Here is a 19,900-nt window from a genome sequence, read left to right on the forward strand (position 1 = left end):
GAGCGCCACTCGATGCCTTCCTTTAAATAAAGAAGCGGCTTAAAGACCTCCCAGCGCGGCCAGCTTGTCACCGTGAAGCCTGGCTTGCCACCTGCTCTGCATGGCCCAGCCCGCGTGCCGCTGACCCGCCTGCCTCCCGCCACCTCCTCGCAGAATTAATTGGTCCCTGTGGTGTCCCATGGCACTTTGTTGGGACCTCACTTCCAGGGCTTTGTCACATTATTTTCCACTCAGTGGCTCCCGCTCGTGACTTCTGGGGGCTCACTGTGTGCCAGACCTGGGCCTGAACTCGTGTCACCATCCTTGCGCCCACCCGGGGTGGGGCGGATGAGAATCCATTTGTCAGATGAGGAAATGGAGGCCCTGGGACGCCTGGCCAGAGGCCACAGCACCGCCAGCAGAAACGCTGGGGTGTCCGCTGGGTCCTGGCCTCTGTGCCCACGGCCCCGACTCGCTGGCCTGGGACAGCTGTGAAGCGAGAGATTCCTTCCATCTTTGCACAAAGCATCACATTCGTCCCCGCTCTGTCCCATTATGCCCTGAAGGCCAAAGCCAGCGGCCAGCCTCCTAGGACATCTTTGTGCTGTGACATTTCCAGCCTGGGACTCAGCTGTCTGTCAGGCGCAGGCCTGGTCAGCTGGGAAACTCAAGGGCACGGAAGTGACACAGTGAAGGTCACATCCCCAGCCTCACCCTGTGGCACAGAGAAGGTGTAAACACACCAGAAGCTGAAGCATCCCCAGGTGGGGACCCCCAGACCTGAGCTTTCTCTGGAGGAGACGCCGGGTGCAGCTCCCCAGACACAGCCTGGGGGTCACAGGCAGAGCTGGAGAGGCAGGCAGTGCCCAGAGAAGCTCCTGCGCCAGGCGGGGGCCTGCAGGGGCTCCCTGGCTATCTCACCAGCGTGGCAGCCCAATTCAATTAAGATGGATGCGGCGTGCCCCGTGGGCAGGAGCTGTGGCCGGAGCAGATGGCGGGAGCGGGCACTCTCCGGGCGCTGCTGAGCAAGCGGCCTCAGCCAGCAGGGCTCGGGAGGGCCCAGGGAGGCCTGGCACCATGCCTGGGGACTGGGGGGTTCGGTCCTACCCCTTGGGACCTCAAGCCCTGCCACCCACCGGCCAGGCATCCCCTGTTCTACTCTCTGCCCCAGCCCCCCTTCCACATACCACCTAACGTGCATCACATCCCACACCCCCATCCCCACATCCTACACACACCACACACCCCAATCACACCTCAGATACCAAGAGAGTGGAGTAAAACCAGTGCCGGACTTCAAATGTGGGGGGACCAGCTGTGAAACGATCTTATTTCCTAAGGTCCTGAGAGAGGCTGTGGGGGGGGGGGGCTCCTGTGTGGGGAGGGAGGGGTGAGGTGGCCGGCAGGGAGGGCACCTGGTCCAGCCCTCTCCAAGGATGCGGGGTGGGGGATGCCCTCAGCCGGGCTGGAAACCCCCCCAAAGCCCAGGGCTCTTTGGGATGGAGGGGGTTCTGGGGGTTCCCCTTTCTCTCCCAGGCCCTTCCAGCTCCCCCGCAGCTCCGTCCCCATAGTCCCTGCAGCTGGAGCCAGGCCCAGGCAGCGACGGCACCCTCCCTGCCCCTCTACATTGGCCGCAGGGACACCAAGACCCCCCAACACCAAATCCAGACCCAGCCTGTCTGACCCATGCCAGCACGACGGGCCACCGACCCCCGCGGGCGGGGCCTACACGGCACCGGCTTCAAAAATAAAAATTGAACAATTCCCCCCGGAGGTAATTGCCGCTCCTTTCGCCCATTGTGGCGCCCGCGCTGAGAAGCAATTATTCACGGCTAATGATTATAATCAAGTCAAATAGAATTTAATGGACACGTATTCGCTTCCTGCCTGAAACTTTACATATGAATTAAGCACATATGGGTTTCACGAGGCACGGGCCAGATTTATGCAGCCCCGAAAAGCCCGCGGCCCGCGACTTTTATTCGGCTCATGAACAGGCTGATTGACGGCTGCGCCGGGAACCGCGATCTCTGCTGCCCCCTGGTGGGCGGCGCGCCCGGCGCAGCCAGCGCCGCGGGACCCCCGGGTGTCGCCCAGTGCCAAGACCCCCGAGGACCCCCGAGGTCTGGCCAGTGCCCAGAGAAGTGCAAACGGCTGCAGGGAGGGCCCCAAGGGGACGCAGGCCGTGTGTGGGAGCCCGCATCCTGGTCTGCCCCAGCCATCCCCTGGGTCCCGGGGCCAGTTCTGGGTCCTCCCTGCTGTGAGACGCTTTCTAGAAAAAAAGGAGATCCCGGGAAAAAAAAAAACGCCAAGAGGTGTTGGGTAAACTGAGGCGAGCAGGGGGAAGTGAGAGCTGCTCCATCTGTGGGAGGGGCCCAGCATCCCTTGGCCTCCTGGGACAGGGTTGACGCCCCCAGTGACGAAGGTGGCATTGATTCTGGCACCGACAGCAGCGGCACATGCTGAGCCCTGGGCTCACGCCACAGTTCGTGAGCATCTCTCCTAACGCCCTCGACAATCTGACGGGTGGGTTTCCTGGCATCCCCATCCTGCAAGGAGGAAACAGAAGCCCAGGCAGGTACCCAGGGGAGGGGAGTCCCCGGAGGGACATGGCAGCTGCTGCCACCCCCGGCCCCAGCACAGTGAAATGAAGCCAGGAGGAGAGTGCTTTTCCGAGCCGCCACACTCAGAGTCTCGCCAGGCACAAGGGCACTTAGCAAGAGCCATCAATCATGCCCGCGGCCACGCACGCCTCCAGAGGCCCCACCTCGCTCCATCTGCGTCCCACTGACTCCACGCCCAGTCCCCATGCCCTCCCTGCTGGCTAGCCAGCCACCCACCAGCGCAGCTGGCAAGGAGTTTCTAAGATGCCCCACTTTTCCTTCTGGCCACTTTGCAGTTCAGCAAGGAAAGTTCCAGCAGGGCGCCTCCCACACCCTTGCCAGTGATCGACAGGGCCGGGGCACTGGGCAGGGCAGCCCCATGGGCCTGCCGGAATGTCCCCTCAGCCAGCGCCCCAAGGCTCGGTCCTTCCACCCCAGCCAGCCCTTCCTGAGTCAGACAGCAAGAATGCCCTTTTCCGCTATGCCGTTATGACATCTGCCAACCCAGCTTGGCCTGACTTAGCCCCATGTCTCCCCAGATGGACTCACAGACGTCGCTGCCACCCACCGTCCCATGGCCCAAGGGAAACACAGCAGAAGCGCCAGCAGAAACCCAAAGGTGACCCGAGCTCCCTCTGCTCCGAGTCAGAACTCCTGCCTTCGTGTGACTGGTCATCTGCGCGAGGAGACTGGCAACGTGGGGGGAGGGGACACCCGTGTGACTGCACCGTTCAGGAGACACGCAGAGCAAGGTCACGGCCAGAAATACCACCAGACCACAAACAAGCAGGCCCGGAGGGGCCGAGCGGCCACCACGCCCCAGGTGGCGTGAGCCCAGTCACTTAGCATCAGCACCACCACGTCCCGGAGTCTCTCGGTGACTCCACTCCTGGCCAGCACGGGGGTCAGACATGATGGCTGCAAGCCCAAGGGTGAATGAAGGAGACGTGACACACTCCCGGGGGTGCCTGAGACACACAGCAGGGGGTTTCCCTGTGAGTCAGCCCAAGACGAAGGGTCTGCCTGGGTCTCCAGACCTTTCTCTGAGAAGGAGGCTCCTTGTGATCTTGGCAGCCACAGCGAGGGATTCGGCCCCCACTCGCCCTTGTCCCATGAACCCCTGTGCACCTGCCCCTGCACACCCCACCCCTGACCTCAGCCAGACAACACCGAAGGGGGGCGGGGGGGAGAGCAGCCACCTTCCTTCCTCCCTCCCCCAAGAGTGGAGAGAAGCAGCAGGCTCGCAGACTCTCCACGATACACCACCAGGCCAGCAGAGCCAGCTAGGATGCTGAGCGTGGGGCACGGGACCTCTATCCCCACCCTTCCCCCAACACCTCCCTCGCCTGCCCCAGGCCCGAAGAGGGCAGGGCAGGCAGGAGGCAGAGGAAGGAGAGCCACGGTCAGGGGCATCTGCAGCCCCCAGGTCGGACCTCCCCATGCTGGCCTCCGCCTTCCTGGCAGGGCAGCACAGCACCATCCCAGCCAAGCTCTCTCCCTTCCCGGCCGCTAATGGGTCTCAGAGCTGAGACACAGCCTGGCCGAGGGGCCCCCGCCACAGCGGGTCAGGGTTTCACGGGGAGAGGAGTCCATGTGGCCGACACGCTGAGCTCCCGTGGCGCCAGCAGGACATCCTCATCCAGCTGCCCGAGCCTCACGGGAGCCAGGTGGCGTCCACCTGTGCCCGGCTTGGCAGACCACAGCAAAGGCGACGCGGCGGCCACCGGGGCCCTGGCTCAGAGCGGCCAGAAGCCCCCACTCACCGGCGTTGACAATGGCGTCCACCTCCAGCTTGGTGATGTCGCCTCGGAACAGGGAGATCTTCTCATTGAGCTGCTTGTCCTTCTTGTACTTGGGGTCCTCCACCTTCGCAGCCCCTGGAACAAGCAGAGGCGGTGGGGGTCACAGAGAGGCCCCCCTGCAGACTGACGGGCTAGGCAGACCTCTGTCAACCCCTCCACCTCCAGAGGCAGCCGGCCACGTGGGGACCGGGGACACTGGCAATGACAGCTCACACTGATCAGGCACCTACTGTGTGCAGCACACTCTCGGTCTTCTCGAATCTTCACAACATTACGCACAGGTACAGCATTTACGTCATCCATCCCCATTTGACAGACGTGGAAACTGAGGCCCAGGCAGGTTACGCGACTTGCTCCTGTTACCAGTTACCAGGCCTGCGAGTTGCACGCCCCGCAGCTTCAAATCCCAGCTCTGACAACCCTGCGATCGTGGCTCCGGGGCTCAGTTTCCCAAAGGTGCAATGGGGATAAAAATGGAACCCGCCCCAGGCTGTGTCATCACTAAGGAGGTGCCGCAGGCCACGTGCCCTGCACAGAGCAGGCACTCAGTGATGCTGTGGCAATTCTTCTGGACGTTGTCCCTAGGATTCTCCCGAGACATGGGTCTGAGGAGGGCACCGCCTACCTTTTGAGGTCTCCTTCCACGTGGGAATCTTCTTCAGCCTGACGAAGTCCCGGCAGAAGTAATGTTCCTCCCGCTGCTTGTCACTCAGGCCCTTCAGAAACGCTGCAGGGGCGGGGAGGGGCGGGCAGGGAGGAGAGTCAGGGGGCAGGGAGAGGAGCAGTTTGGGGGCTCTCCCACCCCCGCAGTGCTCCCCTCCTCACGGGGACTCTGGCCCCCTCCAAGGATGCAAACCAGCCCTACAGTCCATCCCTCCCACAGGCACATGGGGAGGGGTGCTGAGGGAGGGCCACGCGGCCCCCGCCAGAGCCTGGAGGCCCCCAGAATATCTTGCCCTGCCCTCTTTGTTCAGGAGGGGAAACTGAGGCCCAGGGAGGTGGACGGTGTCTCTCAGGCACCACAGACCTGAGTTCAGAATTCAACTCTGCCACTTTCCAGCTGCGTCCACACCTCTGGGTCCCCAATTTCTTTGACTATCGAATGAGGACTCAGACGGCCCTTGCAGAGTAATTTCAAGCTTACTCACGCATGCCAAGGCCACGCAGGTTGGTGGCACTGAATCAGTGACATTATCAATCTGTCACATCATCAATCAGTTAGATTATCAATCATTTATGTCATCATTCGGTTACATCATCAGTCCGTTGCATCAGCATTGTGTTATTTGTAGGCGGCAGGACACAGGGAGCCAGGACAACTGTCCTCAAAGAGCCACAGAACCAAGCGGATCCGGTGCCTGTCCTCGACGTCCCCCCAGCACCGGCAGAGGGCTCCCCACGGAGACATGCCCTGCTGGAGCCTCTCCCGCGTGAACCAAGGGAGCAGCTGGAACTGTCCCCATTTTACAGATGAGAAAACAGGGGCTCAGGGAGGTTACGAGGCCACACACGGTCACGCAGCTGGGGAGTGGCGAGCGCCCATCCGCTCAGGACTCTGGGTCCCCGGGGCTGGCACCCCTGCTCCGCCCGCCCCCCAGGCCTCGCCGTCCCCGTCCCCGAGGGCAGCGCCAGGCAGGGGAGCACTGACCCCCCTCCGAGGCTTCCCGCCCCAGCGGCGGTCCCGGATCGCGGTTCGCGGGCGCCCCCTGCCGGCCCGAGGCCACCGGGGCGCTCGGCCCAGCCTTGCTCCCCTCGGAGGACCACACGCGGCCCAGATGGCGCGGCCCCCGCTGACCCCGCGGTGAGGGCAGCAAACAGCGAAGGCCACAATCAAGGAGCCCCAAACGCGTGAGAAAATGTGCAGAGTGGGGGGCAGTTAGAGGAGCTTGGGGGAGCGGACAGGTTAGCCTTCTGGAGCCTTCCGTGGGGATGGCTGCGAGGGGCAGGGGTGCAAGACGGGTGGGTCCCCGCGCATGCGCTGTGCCTCGACAAAGTCTGATTCCATCCGAGCCGCTGGTCCTCGCCCAGGCTTGAGTAGGATGGAAGGGGCCCATGCCACGGTCCGCTCAGCACCGTGGGGGGCTGTGATAAAGGCTCGCAGCCCCCCCCCCCCCCCACAGTCTGCTTAAGCTGCGGCTCCAGCAGGAGGGCGCTTTGTGGCAGCCACTTCGCACCTCCCTCCACAAACACCTCTGACAGACGTGCAGGCCCTGCCTTCAGTGCGGGGACAACCCCCCACCCCAGCCAAGGGCTCCCGGCCCTCGACATCGCAAAATCCAGCAGGGGAGATGGAGCCCGACCAGGCTTTACTCACTCAAGCAAGTAACCCAAATCCCGAGAAGGGGGGGGCGGGGGATGGTCATGGGGCTGGAAGGGGAGGTAACGGGAACCCCAGCCCAGGGGGGCTTACGTGAGACTGGAAGAGGAGTGGGAGGTGACCAGGGCCGGGAAGGGTGTTCCGCCAGCTGGAACAGCATGTTGAGGTCCTGGGTGAGTGAAATTCAGAGTGTGGGGTGGGCAATGGGGGTAGGCATAGGGGGAAATGAGGCTGAGAGGAGGCTGGGCCAACCACGGAGCCACCAAGGCCTGTTAAGGACTGACTTCATCCCAGGGGCCCTGTAAGCAGATCAGACATGCTTTCACCAGATAGAGACTAAGATCTCCCAATCCTGAGCAGTGCCATTTTCATCCTTTCTAAGAGGCCAAGGGTTTCCTGCCATAGATGGCCCCCCGCATGGACACTCACAGCCCCTTTCCCTGCCCGCCCTTCTCAAGGGGCGGCCCTCCCCACTGGGCACGTGAGAAACGGGCCAAGGGCTCCCACTTCAATGCTCCTTTCTTTGTGTGGGGGGGTGGAAGGTGGCGGGGTGGGGGGGAGTGCTGGGATTTGGGAGGAGCTGAAGCGCTTGTGCGAAACTCGGTTGTCCTCTTCTGCAAAATGGGGGTATAGAGAAATCCCTCCCGTGTTAAATGAGAAGTGGACAGGCTTCGTGGGGCACAGAGCACAGGTACCACCCAGCAAAGAACAGACTGCCACTCGCTGGCAGTTTGCGTGCAGACCAGGCAGCTAATAAATATTCATCGAGCACCCAGCAGGCACCAAGCCTGGAGGCAAGGGGAGGTCCCGGGCCTGACCCAGCCGAGGGGGACGGGGACAGCTTCCTGGAAGAGGTACCCCACTGTCTCTGGTCTGCCCCAGGTGTTGTAAATCGCTAGAGAAAATCCCATCGCCAAGCAGACGGCTCCCTCTGAATTCTGGCTCTCCCCTCGGCGGCCCATCGGCCCGGCCACTCCAGTACAGCTCTGCAGGTGGGACCCCCCAGCTCCCTTCTCCCCTCCCCCAAGCCTCCCCCACTCGTCCTCCAGCCATCAATGCTGCCTCCTCCTCCCACCAAGCCGGGAACCCCTGCCACCTGCCCACACTTCGTCCGTCCTCCCTCCCTTGGGTCACTGGGCACCAAGGTCCTTCCTCCCGGCGAGAGGCTGGCTCACCTTCCAGAGAACTCGCTCCCGTGGCTGCCCCTCCACGGGAATGTCCTCTCTGCCCTCAAACACCCTCTCACGTCCCTGTCTTTTAAAACAAAACCCTCCCTCCACACTGCATTCCACACCCCGCAGCCGTGGCCTCCTTTCTCTGTCCCCCTCCTCCACTGTCTACACTCGCTGTCTCCACCTCCTCCCTCCCTTGTGCACTCAGCACCCCCAGCCCTGTTGCCCCTCGGGATGCCCCCTCCTGGGGCCACCCGGCTGGCTGGCCCTCCTTCCACTGCCGCCCTCTTCCTCAATCTCCACCCTCCCCCAGGGCCGCACGTCAATCATGTCACAGCCCTGTATGCTGACATCCCAGTTTGTGCCTCCAGCCCATCATCTCTCTTCCAAGCGTCTGCTCCCCCAGGCCCCATGCCTGTGCTCATCCCCCAATTCCGCGTGCACAAAACCGACCTTCTGACTCCATCCCCCCAAAAGGCGTTTTTCATAAAATCCTCCATTCTCCGTCTCAGCGAGCAGCCCCAGACTTTGCTATCATTGCTCCCTAGATCCTTCCAGAAGCCCCCAACTCCCAGCTGACTCCCCACATCCACCCTATCATCTGTGCCTCACACAGCAGCCCAGGGGTCTTAGGAAGATAAGTCAGAAGTGGTCTCCCAGTTTCTAGCTCCGTTCAAGCGCCAAGTCCTTATCAGGGCCCACACGGCAGTCTTGCCTCGCCCTCCCCAACTCCCGTGCACCGCCCCCGTAATCTCACTCTGCCCCCTCTGACCTCTCCAGCAGGCCGCACAGATCACCTTTCAGTTCCTCCAACAGCCAGGCTGTTTCCTGCCTCAGGGCCTTTGCACCTGCTGTGCCCCCCGCCTGGTCTTCCTTTGCAATCCCCTCCTCAGTCCTCCTGGCTCGCAGCATAGCCCCCTCCCATACAAGCTGTGCTTTATGCCTTACTTGACCTTGTTCCTTGCTTGACCCTGACACCATGGGATCTGTCGTGCTTACGGTGGATTCCCACCACCTGGCACAGTGTAAGCCATGTGTGAGCATCGCGGGCGTCTGTGGGATGAATCCGGGGATGAATGCGCTGAGACCTGAAGGGCAAGTTTGCTAAGAGAACAGAGCCTTCCAGGTGGAGGGAACAGGGTATGCAAAGCCCCGAGGTAGGAGAGGGCATTTGGGTGGAGAAATGGAGAGAAATCTAGAACAGCTGGACCGAAGAGCAAAAACAGAGCTGGCAGCCACCCCGGCTCGTCTCCCGCCCAAGGAACGGAGATGCTGGAAGGCACGGGCTGGCCCAGCTCCAGGCCAATACTGTGGCTGTGCCTCCTCTCCTGCTCCCTGGTCCCGCAGGTTTGGGCTCGTGACCTGCCGACACTGTGTTCACGGGCGAGTCACTCACCCTCTCTGAGCCTTGGTTTTCTCATCCTTAGAATAGGGACACGCAGCCCCTGCCTGGGGCCCAGGCTGGCTGTGAATGCGAAGGGACTGTGAAAATATCTCGTAAGCCGCGAAGTGCAATATACACACCAGATATGCTCGCTCCTTCCTGTGAGTGAAATAAGAGAGCTCGAAGAGAGCAAAGGAAGACCAAATTTGGGAGAGAAAATATTTTTTTTCCAACTTGGCGGCACAGTAGGTAGAGGAGCTTCTTAAGTTATTTGGGTCCCCATATTTGTCATCTCGCACAATTGTGACCAAAGACATCCCCCTTCCAGGCCTGCGTGTGCCCAAGGGCGGGTACCGCCTGCCAGCTGGCCCTGGGGCCAGGAAGTGAAGGCGCCTGCTGTGACGCTGGAAGAACGGGTCCTCCAGGACCCAGACCAACCCTGTAGGACTCCCAGGTGCTGAGTCCAGGGAACTAGGCTGGGGTGCCTGGAGATGGCTCAGGTCCCCTAGCAGACACCATCTGGCAGATGCCACCACCTTCCTTTACAGAAGAAGCAGAGCCATCTGCCCCGGCCACAGGCAAGCTGGTGGCAGGGGACTGACCCAAGGCTCTCTCCTGCACTGTCCCCCCAGTATCCATGGCCTGGTCTGAGTGACCCACAGCCCACACGGTCCCCTCTCTCCAGCAAAGTCCAGAAGATGGCTCTGCTTCCCAGAGACGGAAAAGGAAGACGGCCACAGCTCCCAGCTCTGCCACCAGCCGACCGGGCACCAACCTTGGGGACATCTGTCAGCCTGTCTCTTCCAGCCCGTGGTCCCTAAGCACACACTTCTCAAGGCCAGCGTGCAGGGTGCCGTGTCCTCATCTCCAGAACAAGGTTGTGGCCTGGCTGATCCCTGGGGAGTTACACACTGCATGTCTCTGATTTCTGGCGAAGGAGAAGCCTATGTGACTCTCCCATCAGCTCCGGAGCCAAGCACCATTGTCATGGGTCAGCCGGGGCGCGCCCCCAGGCCCTCCTCCCTGGCTCTGGAAGGAGGAGAAGCAGGCACCTGAAGCTTGGCCCAGGCCCCGTGCGTTTATAACCTGTCCCACCTCCGTCTGCCAGCAGGACAGATGCAGACTTAAAGCCCAAATGAGTTTTATTTTTCTTATAAAAGATGTACAACATACGTTCTAATTTTCTTTCCTTTTTGGAGAGGTGAGAGTATTTCTCGGCTCAGTGAGACAGGTGGTGTAAAGCGATGTTTGCAATAAATTTTGATGGGGAGGCCTGACCCGGGACGAAGCGCTTAGCGGCTCCCGGCAGCAGCGCCGAGCTGGGGGAGCGGGCTGCGCCAGGACCATAAAGTGCAGCGGGCGAACGGGACTCAATGATGGGTTTTAAGAAGTGTCTTTATGGCACTTTGCAAGACGGCCATCGGAAAGGCGAGGGCGGGCTGGCGCGGAGGGAGGGCCCCTCTGGAGAAGGCGGGTGGGCCAGGCTGAGGGGGCGGGGCAGGAATCACCGGGGCTCCCCATCCCCCAAGAGCAGGGGCTGGTCAAAGCCCGGGACACCGGGGAGCTTTTCTGCTCTCCCTAGGCCCCCTCATCCCCGCGCACACTGGGACGGGCCAAGGCTGCTTCCCCAGGAGTCTGGCGGGAAAAGCCCCCCAGTTCCCAGGAGCGCCTGGGGAATCTCCCGGGTCGGCAGTCACATCAGAGAATCATCCGCGGGGGATGAAATGAGTCCTCGTCCCTGCCCAGTGGAAGCCGAGGCTGGAGCGCCTGAGCCCCATCCTGAGCCACCAGGGTGAGGGCACGTGGCTCAGGAGACGCAGGGCAGGGCTCCGCGTTTGGGGGGGGGGGGGGGGGAGACAAGTTTCCCTGAGCCCTAGGTCACTGCAGAGGAGGGTGCGCTGGGACTTGCCCACGTGTGATGACACCAACACCCACTCTCTTTTTAGCACATAGCCCTGCCCCCGCTGCGGGCTGGATGTTGGATCCGCGGCCCTTCTCCTGGAGGCCAGGCCCCTCCTGTGGTGACACAGCCCCCAGACGCCCCCAAGGGCCTGACCTTAAGTCCCCTCATGCCCAATCACCTTTATAGCACGACTATTTCCATAATCCTCTGATGAAAAGGCACTGTGGGGGCAGGAGGGAATGAGGCGCCCCAGAATGCAGGGAATTAAATTAGAGAAATTCAGCCCTGGCCAGTGAAATGCCATACTGCAGAGGTCTCCCCAAAAGGCTGGACTTCTCCTAGGAAGGAAGACCCAGCCCGATGGTATTGACTTACCTAGAGGGAGAATGGGCCCATAGAAGGGGGCAGTCACCTTGAAGACAGAGCAAAGGGAGGTCCAGAATGAGGCAGAATTGGGCCTTCTGTCCAGAGGACTCACTGGGCTGTGGGATCCCGCACCCGGGACCCAAAGCAGGCACTCAACACCGCATACAGACTGAAATGCTGAGCGATGGCCCAGGGGAGGGGATCTGAGCCTACCCAGGGTGGGGGGATCAGCTCCCAAAATCCTTCAACAGCTCACACATATTGCTGAGCAAACTTAAGACAACAATTTGGTTTCTACGTGGCTTTTCCACAGAAAGAGGAGGCCCTGCCCAGGCACACGTGTGTGACTTCCCAGACACCCTGCTATTATAGTTTCCCACCGTCAAATGCACATCAACTTTCTGATCTATACATCGGTCTCTCATGAGTCTGGCTACTGTGTGCCAGTCTTTGAGAGAGGCTCATCGCAGGCACAGATACGCATCTCGAGGCCTCGCTAGATAGATGCCCAAGAGAAGGGAGCACACATGTCCATCAAAGACATGAACAAGAATATTCAGAGCAGCTTTATTCCCAACAGTCCCAAACTGGAAACCCACCTGCCCATCAACAGGAAACTGAGTATCCAAACGGTGGTCCATCCACACCAGGGAATATTACACAGCAATAAAAAAGAGCAACCTGTTGGCACACCCAATAATGCAGACACATTGCACAGATGTTGAAGGAGCCAGGCACACTCTATGCCTCTGTCCATGTGAAGTTCAAGAAAAGATGAAACAAATAGAAGAGAGAGGATCTAGGGGGTACCGACTGGAAAGGGGCTCAAAGGACCCTTCTGGGGTGATGGCGTCTGTTGAGCAGACCCGTGGTTGCACACTTGGATATTCACATACAAGTGCACTGGCTGTGCGCTTAAGGTCGTACACCTGATGTCCTTCACTGGACAGCAGAACTCAGCTCAAAGTGACAGTGGGATGTCATGAAGAAAGGTGTGGGGTCCTCAAGGATTAAAGCTCAGACCCCACTCAGAGGCCGAGTCCAGGTGATCCTTTTCCCTTCCAAAGGGGGAACCTAGTTTCCCTCCCTTAAATCGGGGCCGGATTCCATGACGCGGTCAGAGCCCTGGAACAGAGCGAAGAGATGGTGTGCGACTTTGAAGACTGGGTCCCAAAGAGGCGCTGTGACTTCCATCCCAGTCTCCTCACGCTCCCTCTCTGGGATCACGTGCTTGGGGGAGGCCGGCTGCCATGTCTCGAGGATGCTCAGGCAGCCCCGTGGAGAGGCCTCCGGCCAACAGCCATTTCGGGTGAGTGGGCGCCCTGGGACTCGTGGCTCCCTCCAGCCGTGAGCCTCTGAGAAACCCTGAGCCAGACCCCCAGCTGAGTTAGTCCCAGGTTCCTGACCCGCAGAGACTGTGGGATCATACATGTTTGCTGTTTGAAGCCACCAGATTTGGGGGTAATTTGTCGCTCGATAATAGATAACCAAAACACATGGAGGTCTCTCTCTCTGGGTCTCACCCCCACAAGCTACCATCTGGGGCTCCTGGGGCAAGACCGCCCGCCTCCCACTGTCCCCTAACTGGACACTGGTGCTCAGGTGCCCCCCCGCCCCCACCACGGTTTCTTTGCAGCATTGACCTTGACCTGGCATGGCCCCACTGGCCACATAGAAGGCGCGCGATACAAACGGACTGGAGGAATGAATGGAAACCCAGCTCCAAGAGCAGACACCACAGTGGCCTGGGACACCCCTGGCCCGTCAGCTTCCTGAGGTCTGCAAGTTTTCAGCGGCACCAAGGATTGGATTCTAGAAATAGCAGCAGGTCTGGGAACAGGTGCCCAGCCCACGGCCTCCCTCCGGGCTGCTGTTCCCTGACAGAGAAGGGGAAGCAGCGCTCCTCGTGGGACAGTCCCCCTGCCAGGAGTCTCTGCCAGCCACCCCCCACCCCATCCACGCCCTGACTGTTGTTCTGGGGCCAGGGCTGGGGGCGTGCCTGGCGCTCCGCGTGCTCCGCGAGCAAAGTCAAGTGCTTTCTGCCGGCGCTTTAAGATCCAGGGGAGGCAACGCAATTCCTGACCCTGGGAAGGCCTCTTGAACTCTACCTCCAAGGCCCAGAGGTCGCCTCCCCCGCCCACCGCCAGGCCCGCCCCAAGCTGCCTCCCCAGCGCGATTGGCCGCACCCGCCCCACCGCGGGGCCCAGCCAATGAGCCGCCTCGCCTGCGCATTTGAAAGGGGATCCAGCTGGGATGGCTGCAGGCGCCCGGGGAGCAGCCCTGAAGGGCAGGGGCAGCCGCCGGCGGCCGGGCTATTTGGGGCCCTGCAGGTCGGGTTCCCTCCCCTCCCTGCTCTGTGCAGGGTCCAGAGTCCAGCACTGCGACTCCTGCCCCAACAGGACTCAAGCTGGAGGAAGCGGCTTGATTCTTGGGGGCGGCGGGCTCATCGGTCTCACAGACACAGTGCCCCATTTCTGCCCTGCCCCCCAGCCCCTCTGCCCTGGGTCCCTCAGGAATGGGCAGAGACTGCTCCCAAGTGGCCAGAGGCCAGGGAGGAGGGGAAAATAGCACCAGAGCACGTGCGCAGAGAGGCAGGCCCACGGGGTAGGGGTGCAGGGGAGGTGGGACAGGCCTGCCCGGGGAGGCCACTCTGGGTGGCTATCTGATCCCACCAGGTGGGACGCCAGACCCAGACCTGTGCCCTCAGCCCATTCCCTGCCACTCTGCCTAAAATGCCACGACTTGAGAAACCATACCAGGCAAAGCTTGGGGAGTTCAGGACCCTAATGGCAGCTCCGCCACAAACTCCGAGTGACCTTGTGCAAATCCGCTCAGGCACCGGGCCTCAGTTTCCCTCCTGCACAACAGGGTAAGGTGGTGGGTCCAGGACGATCTCTGGGGGTGCCCTGCGACCCATTCCAGTGGGGTAAGGGCGCCCTGCTCACACAGCCCCGACGGGGGACCTGGCCCTGGTCTGCGGTGAAGCGGTTTGTGGGGCTGGGCCGGCGGGGGGCGTGGCTGTGAATGGGGGTCCACACCAGGGCCTCCGGGGCTTTAACTTCCCCAGGTCTCTCGGGTGGAAGAGGCTGCTGGTGGGGTGCTGTCCAGCCGGGAAGGCCCACGTGGGGCCGCCCTCGCCCTCGCGCCCCGCTCCTGCTTCCACTTACATTTTGCCTCCTTCCAGTCGGTGGAGGTGCTCAGGTCCACCTTCGCCGCCATGGCCAGGGGGTCCCAGGTGTGCACCCCGGCTCTGCGCCCCACCGCCGCCGCCCCCCAAGTCCCCACTCCCGCTGGAGTCCGCGCGCGGGGGCCGGTGGCGCCCGGGGCCGCCGGGGAGTCGCCCGCCCTGCCGCGGGTCTGCGTGGCCCCCGCCAAGGGGCCGGGCCAGGGGCGCGGGGCGACCAGCAGCTGCCCCGCCGCGCGCAGCTGTGCCAGGCGGCCGGACACTCGGCTCTGCAGAGACATGAGCGGGCGGCGCGGGGCAGCTCCCCGCCCCCTTGGACTCTATTCACGGTGCTCGGGAGAGTCTCTCCCTTATTTACTCGGGGACTGGGTGGCGCGTGCCAGCCCGCGGCGACCTGCTCGGAGCCAGCGGGCCGCGCGGCCAGAAAACCCGGGCGCGCCGCTGGGCACCCTGGAACTTGTAGTCCCGGCCGCCGGATGGGCCCCCGCACTCGTATACACACGTGCGCGCCCCGCCCGGCCTCCGCCGGCGCCCCGTGCCGCGCCGCGCCCGGACCTCCTCTGGTTCTGGGAGGGTCGCGCGGCCGCCTTGCGCCTCCCCTCGGAGCGAGCTTGGCCGCCGCCAGCTTCCTGGTCTGGGGATCCCCCTATCCCCGGCGCGGGCTGGGACACCCCACCCCCCCACCCCCGCAGCCCTCCGGCGCTCGGGGCCCGAACTGGGAGAGCGGGCGCGGCCCCGCGAAGCTGAGCGGTTTGCAGCCATCTCGCCCCCGTCCCCGGGCCGGCCGGCGGTGGGGAGGTGACCAGTGGCGCGGACGGGTACGTCCGGTCCGGCGACTTTCCCCAGGCCGCTGAGCCTCTGAGCCCCGGGGGCGGGCGGGGCGCGGCTGGAACCGAATCCAGAGCAGCCGCGGAGGCGAGGGTGGAAGACGCAGTGGCGTGTGAGGGCGGAAAACTCGAGTGCCGAGCGGTGTTCTCGGGTGGAAGAGGTGGGGTGACCTTTTTCTTTATATTTTTCTGTTTTTCAAGAAAGACTATGAAGATGGATTTTTTAATATGAATATTTTATATCTTCCTATACTATGAATATTATTTGATAAATATCACAGTGCATGTTTTTATAACCTGAGAAGGAGCCAGGGTTCCAGAGAAGGTTCCAGTACCCGCTTTGCCACCCTGGGGTCCACTGGCCCCTTGTGACTTGCTTCTTGAGCTGTAAACTAGAAAGACTGCGGTCCGGTCTGTCTGGGTGCAGACCGGCCCCGGTGCTCCAGGCCCCTCTGGCGCCGCGTGGCCATAACCCTCCACAGGGCTGCGGGGGTGGGAGTGGGGGTCGCGGAATCTGCCTGCATGCAGCTGGCGCCACTGCGATGCGCAGGAGAGGATGCAGCAGACCTGCCCGCGGGGGTGAGGGCAGAGCAGGGAGATGGGAAGGAAGAGCTAAGGCCCCCCAGCATTCCAGGACCATCCGCAAGGCCTGCGCCGTCCCCCGGAAAGGTCACCGAGTCCGTTCAAGATGCGGTGGCTGGGCTGCCCCGCACCCCGCCACTGGCTGCTTCGCCAGTAACTCAGCGGGGCAAGAAGGGCCTGGCCACCTGCAGCCGGGACAGCAGCCGTTTACAGGGCGCCAGGTGCCAGCCAGAGAGGAGCTCAGCGCTCCGGTCTGATGGCTCTGCCCCCATTAACTCCCAGCAGCCCCGGAGGCAGCACCGCCCGGGGCACGGATGAGCAGCTGGGCCACCCCAGCTCAGCACAGCCTGTCCTGTCCAGGTGGAAGCCCAGACTTGGGTCGTGGTGGTTTGGTTCCCGTCTGTGGTCTGGAGAGTGATTACACAGATGTCACTGGTTGAGGAAATGAAGCGTGTGGCGGCCTCCGTGTATGCGTTTGCTACGGCAGCCGTAACAAATTACTGCAAATTTAGTCTTAAACAACACAAATTTATTATCTTTAAGTTCTGTAGGCTAGAAGGCTGCCATGAGTCTGGCTGGGCTAAGATCAAGGTGTGGGCGGGGCTGTGTTCCTTTCTGGAAGCTCTTCCTTGTCTTTTCCAGCTACAGGAGACCACCCACTTTCCTTGGCTTGTGGCCTGCTTCCTCCATCTTCGCAGCCAGCGACTTTGCGTCTCTGACCATTCTTCCGTGGTGGCCTTTCCCTCTGACTCTCTTCTGCTTCTCTCTTCTGTTTTCCAGGACCCTTGTGGTTCCATTGGGCCCACGGGATAACCCACGACCATGTCCCTATTCAGAGTCTGCTCGTTAGCATCCTTAATTCCATCTGCGACCTTAATTCCCCCTTGCCAAGTGATGACACACTCACAGGCTCCAGCGATTAAGACGTGGACATCTTCGGGGTCCATAATTCTGACTCCTTCACCCTTCCTGGAAAGGTGTGGGGAGGATGATACGGGGAGAGGCTGGGACCCCTGTCACAGAAAGTCCCGGTGCCCAATTAGGAGGTGGCCTTTTGCACAGAGCCTGGGATCCGTTCCTCCGGAGCCAGGCCGTTGAAGCCCCCTGGGCATCTGCACCGCCCTGCGGTTTCTTCTTGGTGGGATTCGGCTCTGTTCTCACGTGGCAGCCAGGAGAGAGAAGGACCCAGTTAACAGCCGGCCACCGTCCCGTCTAAGAGAGGCCTGGGCGGATGCGGGCAGGAAGCATCATTCTGACTGGGCAAGGCAGGACTCTTCACAGGGTTCCAGCTGGACCTTTTGGAAAAGATAAAATTTTGTGAGATCTCAAAGGGTGTGTGTGTGGGGGTGTCAGGTGCATTCCAGGTGAGGGGACCCACAAAAGCAAAGGCATGGAAGTCTGTGGAATGCCAAATCTTCCGGTGCGGCCGCAGCCTCGGAGGGGTTGTCAGCTGAGCATTTTTAATGTTGGAGAGGGGCTTTCCTGCAGAAAAAAGCCACCTCCTGCTGCTGGGTTTAAATTAATACTGTATTTATTAAACTTGTAAATTTTTTAAAAACCTAGCTTTTCTTAAACATCCAAATGCAACTTGCAAATCGAGTTTTCTATTTCTAAATCTACTAATTTTGTGTAAAAATAAGAACAATTACTCTTACTTATTCTTTGATGAATACTTAATTAACTCACACGTTCAGATTAAATTCTAAAAATGAATGCCAATTACAAACTTGGGTAATTAAATTCCCTAATAGATTTTAAACTACATTTTACAGAGTTGAAATAACTGATTCTCTCCGACACCTCAACCTCTTAATAGAAGAGACTTGTACATCTAATAAGCAGGTCTTTTTCTTTTCTTTTTTTTCTTTACAAACAGGGAGGGGATGAGGTGTGAGGATGGCTTCAACCCCCCCACCTTTCTCCAGCCCCCCCAAGCCAAGCCTGTTTTTTCCTAATCAGCTAAGCAACTCTTATACACGAATAGATGCAACTTATAAATATGATAAATCAGTTCTGTTAAAAATTCAAACGCTGTTTATGAACTTAGATCCTTTTATGCTGTCTCAGTTGTCTATTGCCTGGTAATAAATCACTGGAAATTTACTGGCTTAAAATAACAACCAGGACTCTGAGTCAGCGGCCTGGGCCAGGATAAGCTGGAAGGTTCATCTACTGGTCTGGCCGGGGTCACCGCTGTGGCTGCGCTCATCTCACAACCCAGCTGGGGCTGGGGGCCCAGGGTGGCCTCGCTCACATGACTGGCAGTGGGTGCTGGCTGTCAGCGGACCCCTCGGTTCTGCTCCACGGGGCCCCGCATCCTCCTGTAGGCTAGCCTGGGCATCCTCCTGGCGTGATGGTCTCCAGGCCCTGCTCCAAGAGGGTGAAGCGAGGCTGCGGTGTCTCTCAAGGCCTGTCTCGGAAGTCACACTACATCACTTCCATCCTCTTCGGTTGCACAGAATCACCTGGTCACATCAGTCAGTGCCGGTCACATGGCCAGCCCAGATGCTAGGCAGTGGAGAAACAAATTCCACTTCTTAATGGGAGAAGCCACCGAATCCCATTGCAAAGGGAGGAGGGGAACTCTTAGAGCCATCCTTGCAGCCAGTCTACGCTCATCCCTCTCTGATTAAAATCACAAATCAAAGAGGGCGGATGGACTCAAGTGTTTCAAAACCTTAAATAAACACTCAGATTTTAGCACAATGATGACACAACTTATTCCTAAACTGGTACCAAGATTCTGGGTTTGCTTTGCCTCTTTCTACACTTTTCAGAGTTGCAAAGCCACCCCGAGCAGCAGAGCCACCGTGTCGGCAGGCTGAAGGTGCAGTGGGGCCGGGACCGCCATCTTCCTTATTTCTGCCGCCTCCCTTGGGTGATGAGCTGCGGCACCGCCCGTCCCCCAACAGCTCTGTGTGGTCACAGTTTTGCGGGTTGTAATTCTCTCTTTGTATTTCACTATCACCTGCGTGTGTTTCATTTTACTCTCTGTTTCATGGGCCAATATCGTATGGTCATGAGGTTGAGAGGTGTGAACGGAAGGATGGCTCACGAGGTGTGAACTGCCCAGAAAGTGTAGCTGTGAATCATGGGCCTGGACGGCAGAGGACGGCCCTCCATCTGGTTCCTCTCGGGGTGGGTCCGGGGACCAGGTCGGGGATCTGGAGAGGGCCACACAGCCTTGCCCAGGGGAAGGGCCTCAGAGGAGCTGGCTGGGGGCCGGCAGTGGCTGCCCCTCCTCTGACTTCAGAGAAGGCCTGGGAGGGAGGAGGATGCTCAGGGAACATTTGGTTTGAAATGTACAAAAACCTCGAATAGAAGTGCTTATTGTAACGAATTTTAACAGCATCCTAAAAAGGGAAGGCCCCTATTATGGGCTGAACTGTGTTGCCCCCAAATTCATTCTGAAGTCCTAACCCCCAGGACCGCAGAATGGGACTGTATTTGGAGACGGGGCCTCTAAAGAAGTGATCAAGTTAAAATGAGGCTGTTAGGGTGGGTCCTGATCCGACCCTTATGAGAAGGACGCTCAGAGACACCAGGGATGTGCACACACACAGGAAGGACCATGTGAGGACACAGCAAGAAAGCCTCCATCTGCAGGCCAAGGAGAGAGGCTTGGGAGAAACTAAACCTTCTGACACCTTGATCTTGCACTTCCAGCCTCCAGAACCGTGAGGAAATATATGTCTCTTGTTTAAGCCCCCAAATCTATGGTGTTCAGTTACGGCCGCCCTAGCGAACTAATATAACACCCCTCCCCATTCGCAATCCACAG

At 60.1% G+C, this 19,900-nt stretch overlaps 1 protein-coding gene and 2 long non-coding RNA genes across 4 annotated transcripts in view; 1 reads left to right on the forward strand and 2 right to left on the reverse strand.

Annotated features, from left to right (window-relative positions):
• MACROD1 (mono-ADP ribosylhydrolase 1) overlaps positions 1 to 15,127 on the reverse strand; it is a 146,192-nt gene extending 131,065 nt beyond the window's left edge. The window contains exons 1-3 of one of the 2 annotated variants that reach the window (XM_023654280.2): positions 14,694 to 15,127; positions 5,010 to 5,111; positions 4,346 to 4,459 (exon numbers count right to left, since the gene is read on the reverse strand). In XM_023654280.2, the coding sequence (XP_023510048.2) occupies positions 4,346 to 4,459; positions 5,010 to 5,111; positions 14,694 to 14,991 (514 nt within the window). In that variant the 5' untranslated portion in view covers positions 14,992 to 15,127. The remainder of the gene's footprint in view (positions 1 to 4,345; positions 4,460 to 5,009; positions 5,112 to 14,693) is intronic. The other variant, XM_023654279.2, reaches the window with a different exon arrangement.
• A 44-nt stretch (positions 15,128 to 15,171) lies between these two features.
• Positions 15,172 to 18,239, forward strand: LOC138916734 (uncharacterized). Its single transcript, XR_011424076.1, has 2 exons — positions 15,172 to 15,698; positions 16,900 to 18,239. It is a non-coding gene; the product is annotated as an uncharacterized lncRNA (long non-coding RNA).
• On the reverse strand, positions 16,627 to 18,586 carry LOC138916735 (uncharacterized). The gene is made up of 2 exons (XR_011424077.1): positions 18,374 to 18,586; positions 16,627 to 17,414 (listed from the first exon to the last, which is right to left on the reverse strand). It is a non-coding gene; the product is annotated as an uncharacterized lncRNA (long non-coding RNA).
• Positions 18,587 to 19,900: the final 1,314 nt, after the last annotated feature.

This window comes from Equus caballus, chromosome 12, assembly GCF_041296265.1.
Source record: "Equus caballus isolate H_3958 breed thoroughbred chromosome 12, TB-T2T, whole genome shotgun sequence".
NCBI classification, from domain to species: domain Eukaryota; kingdom Metazoa; phylum Chordata; class Mammalia; order Perissodactyla; family Equidae; genus Equus; species Equus caballus.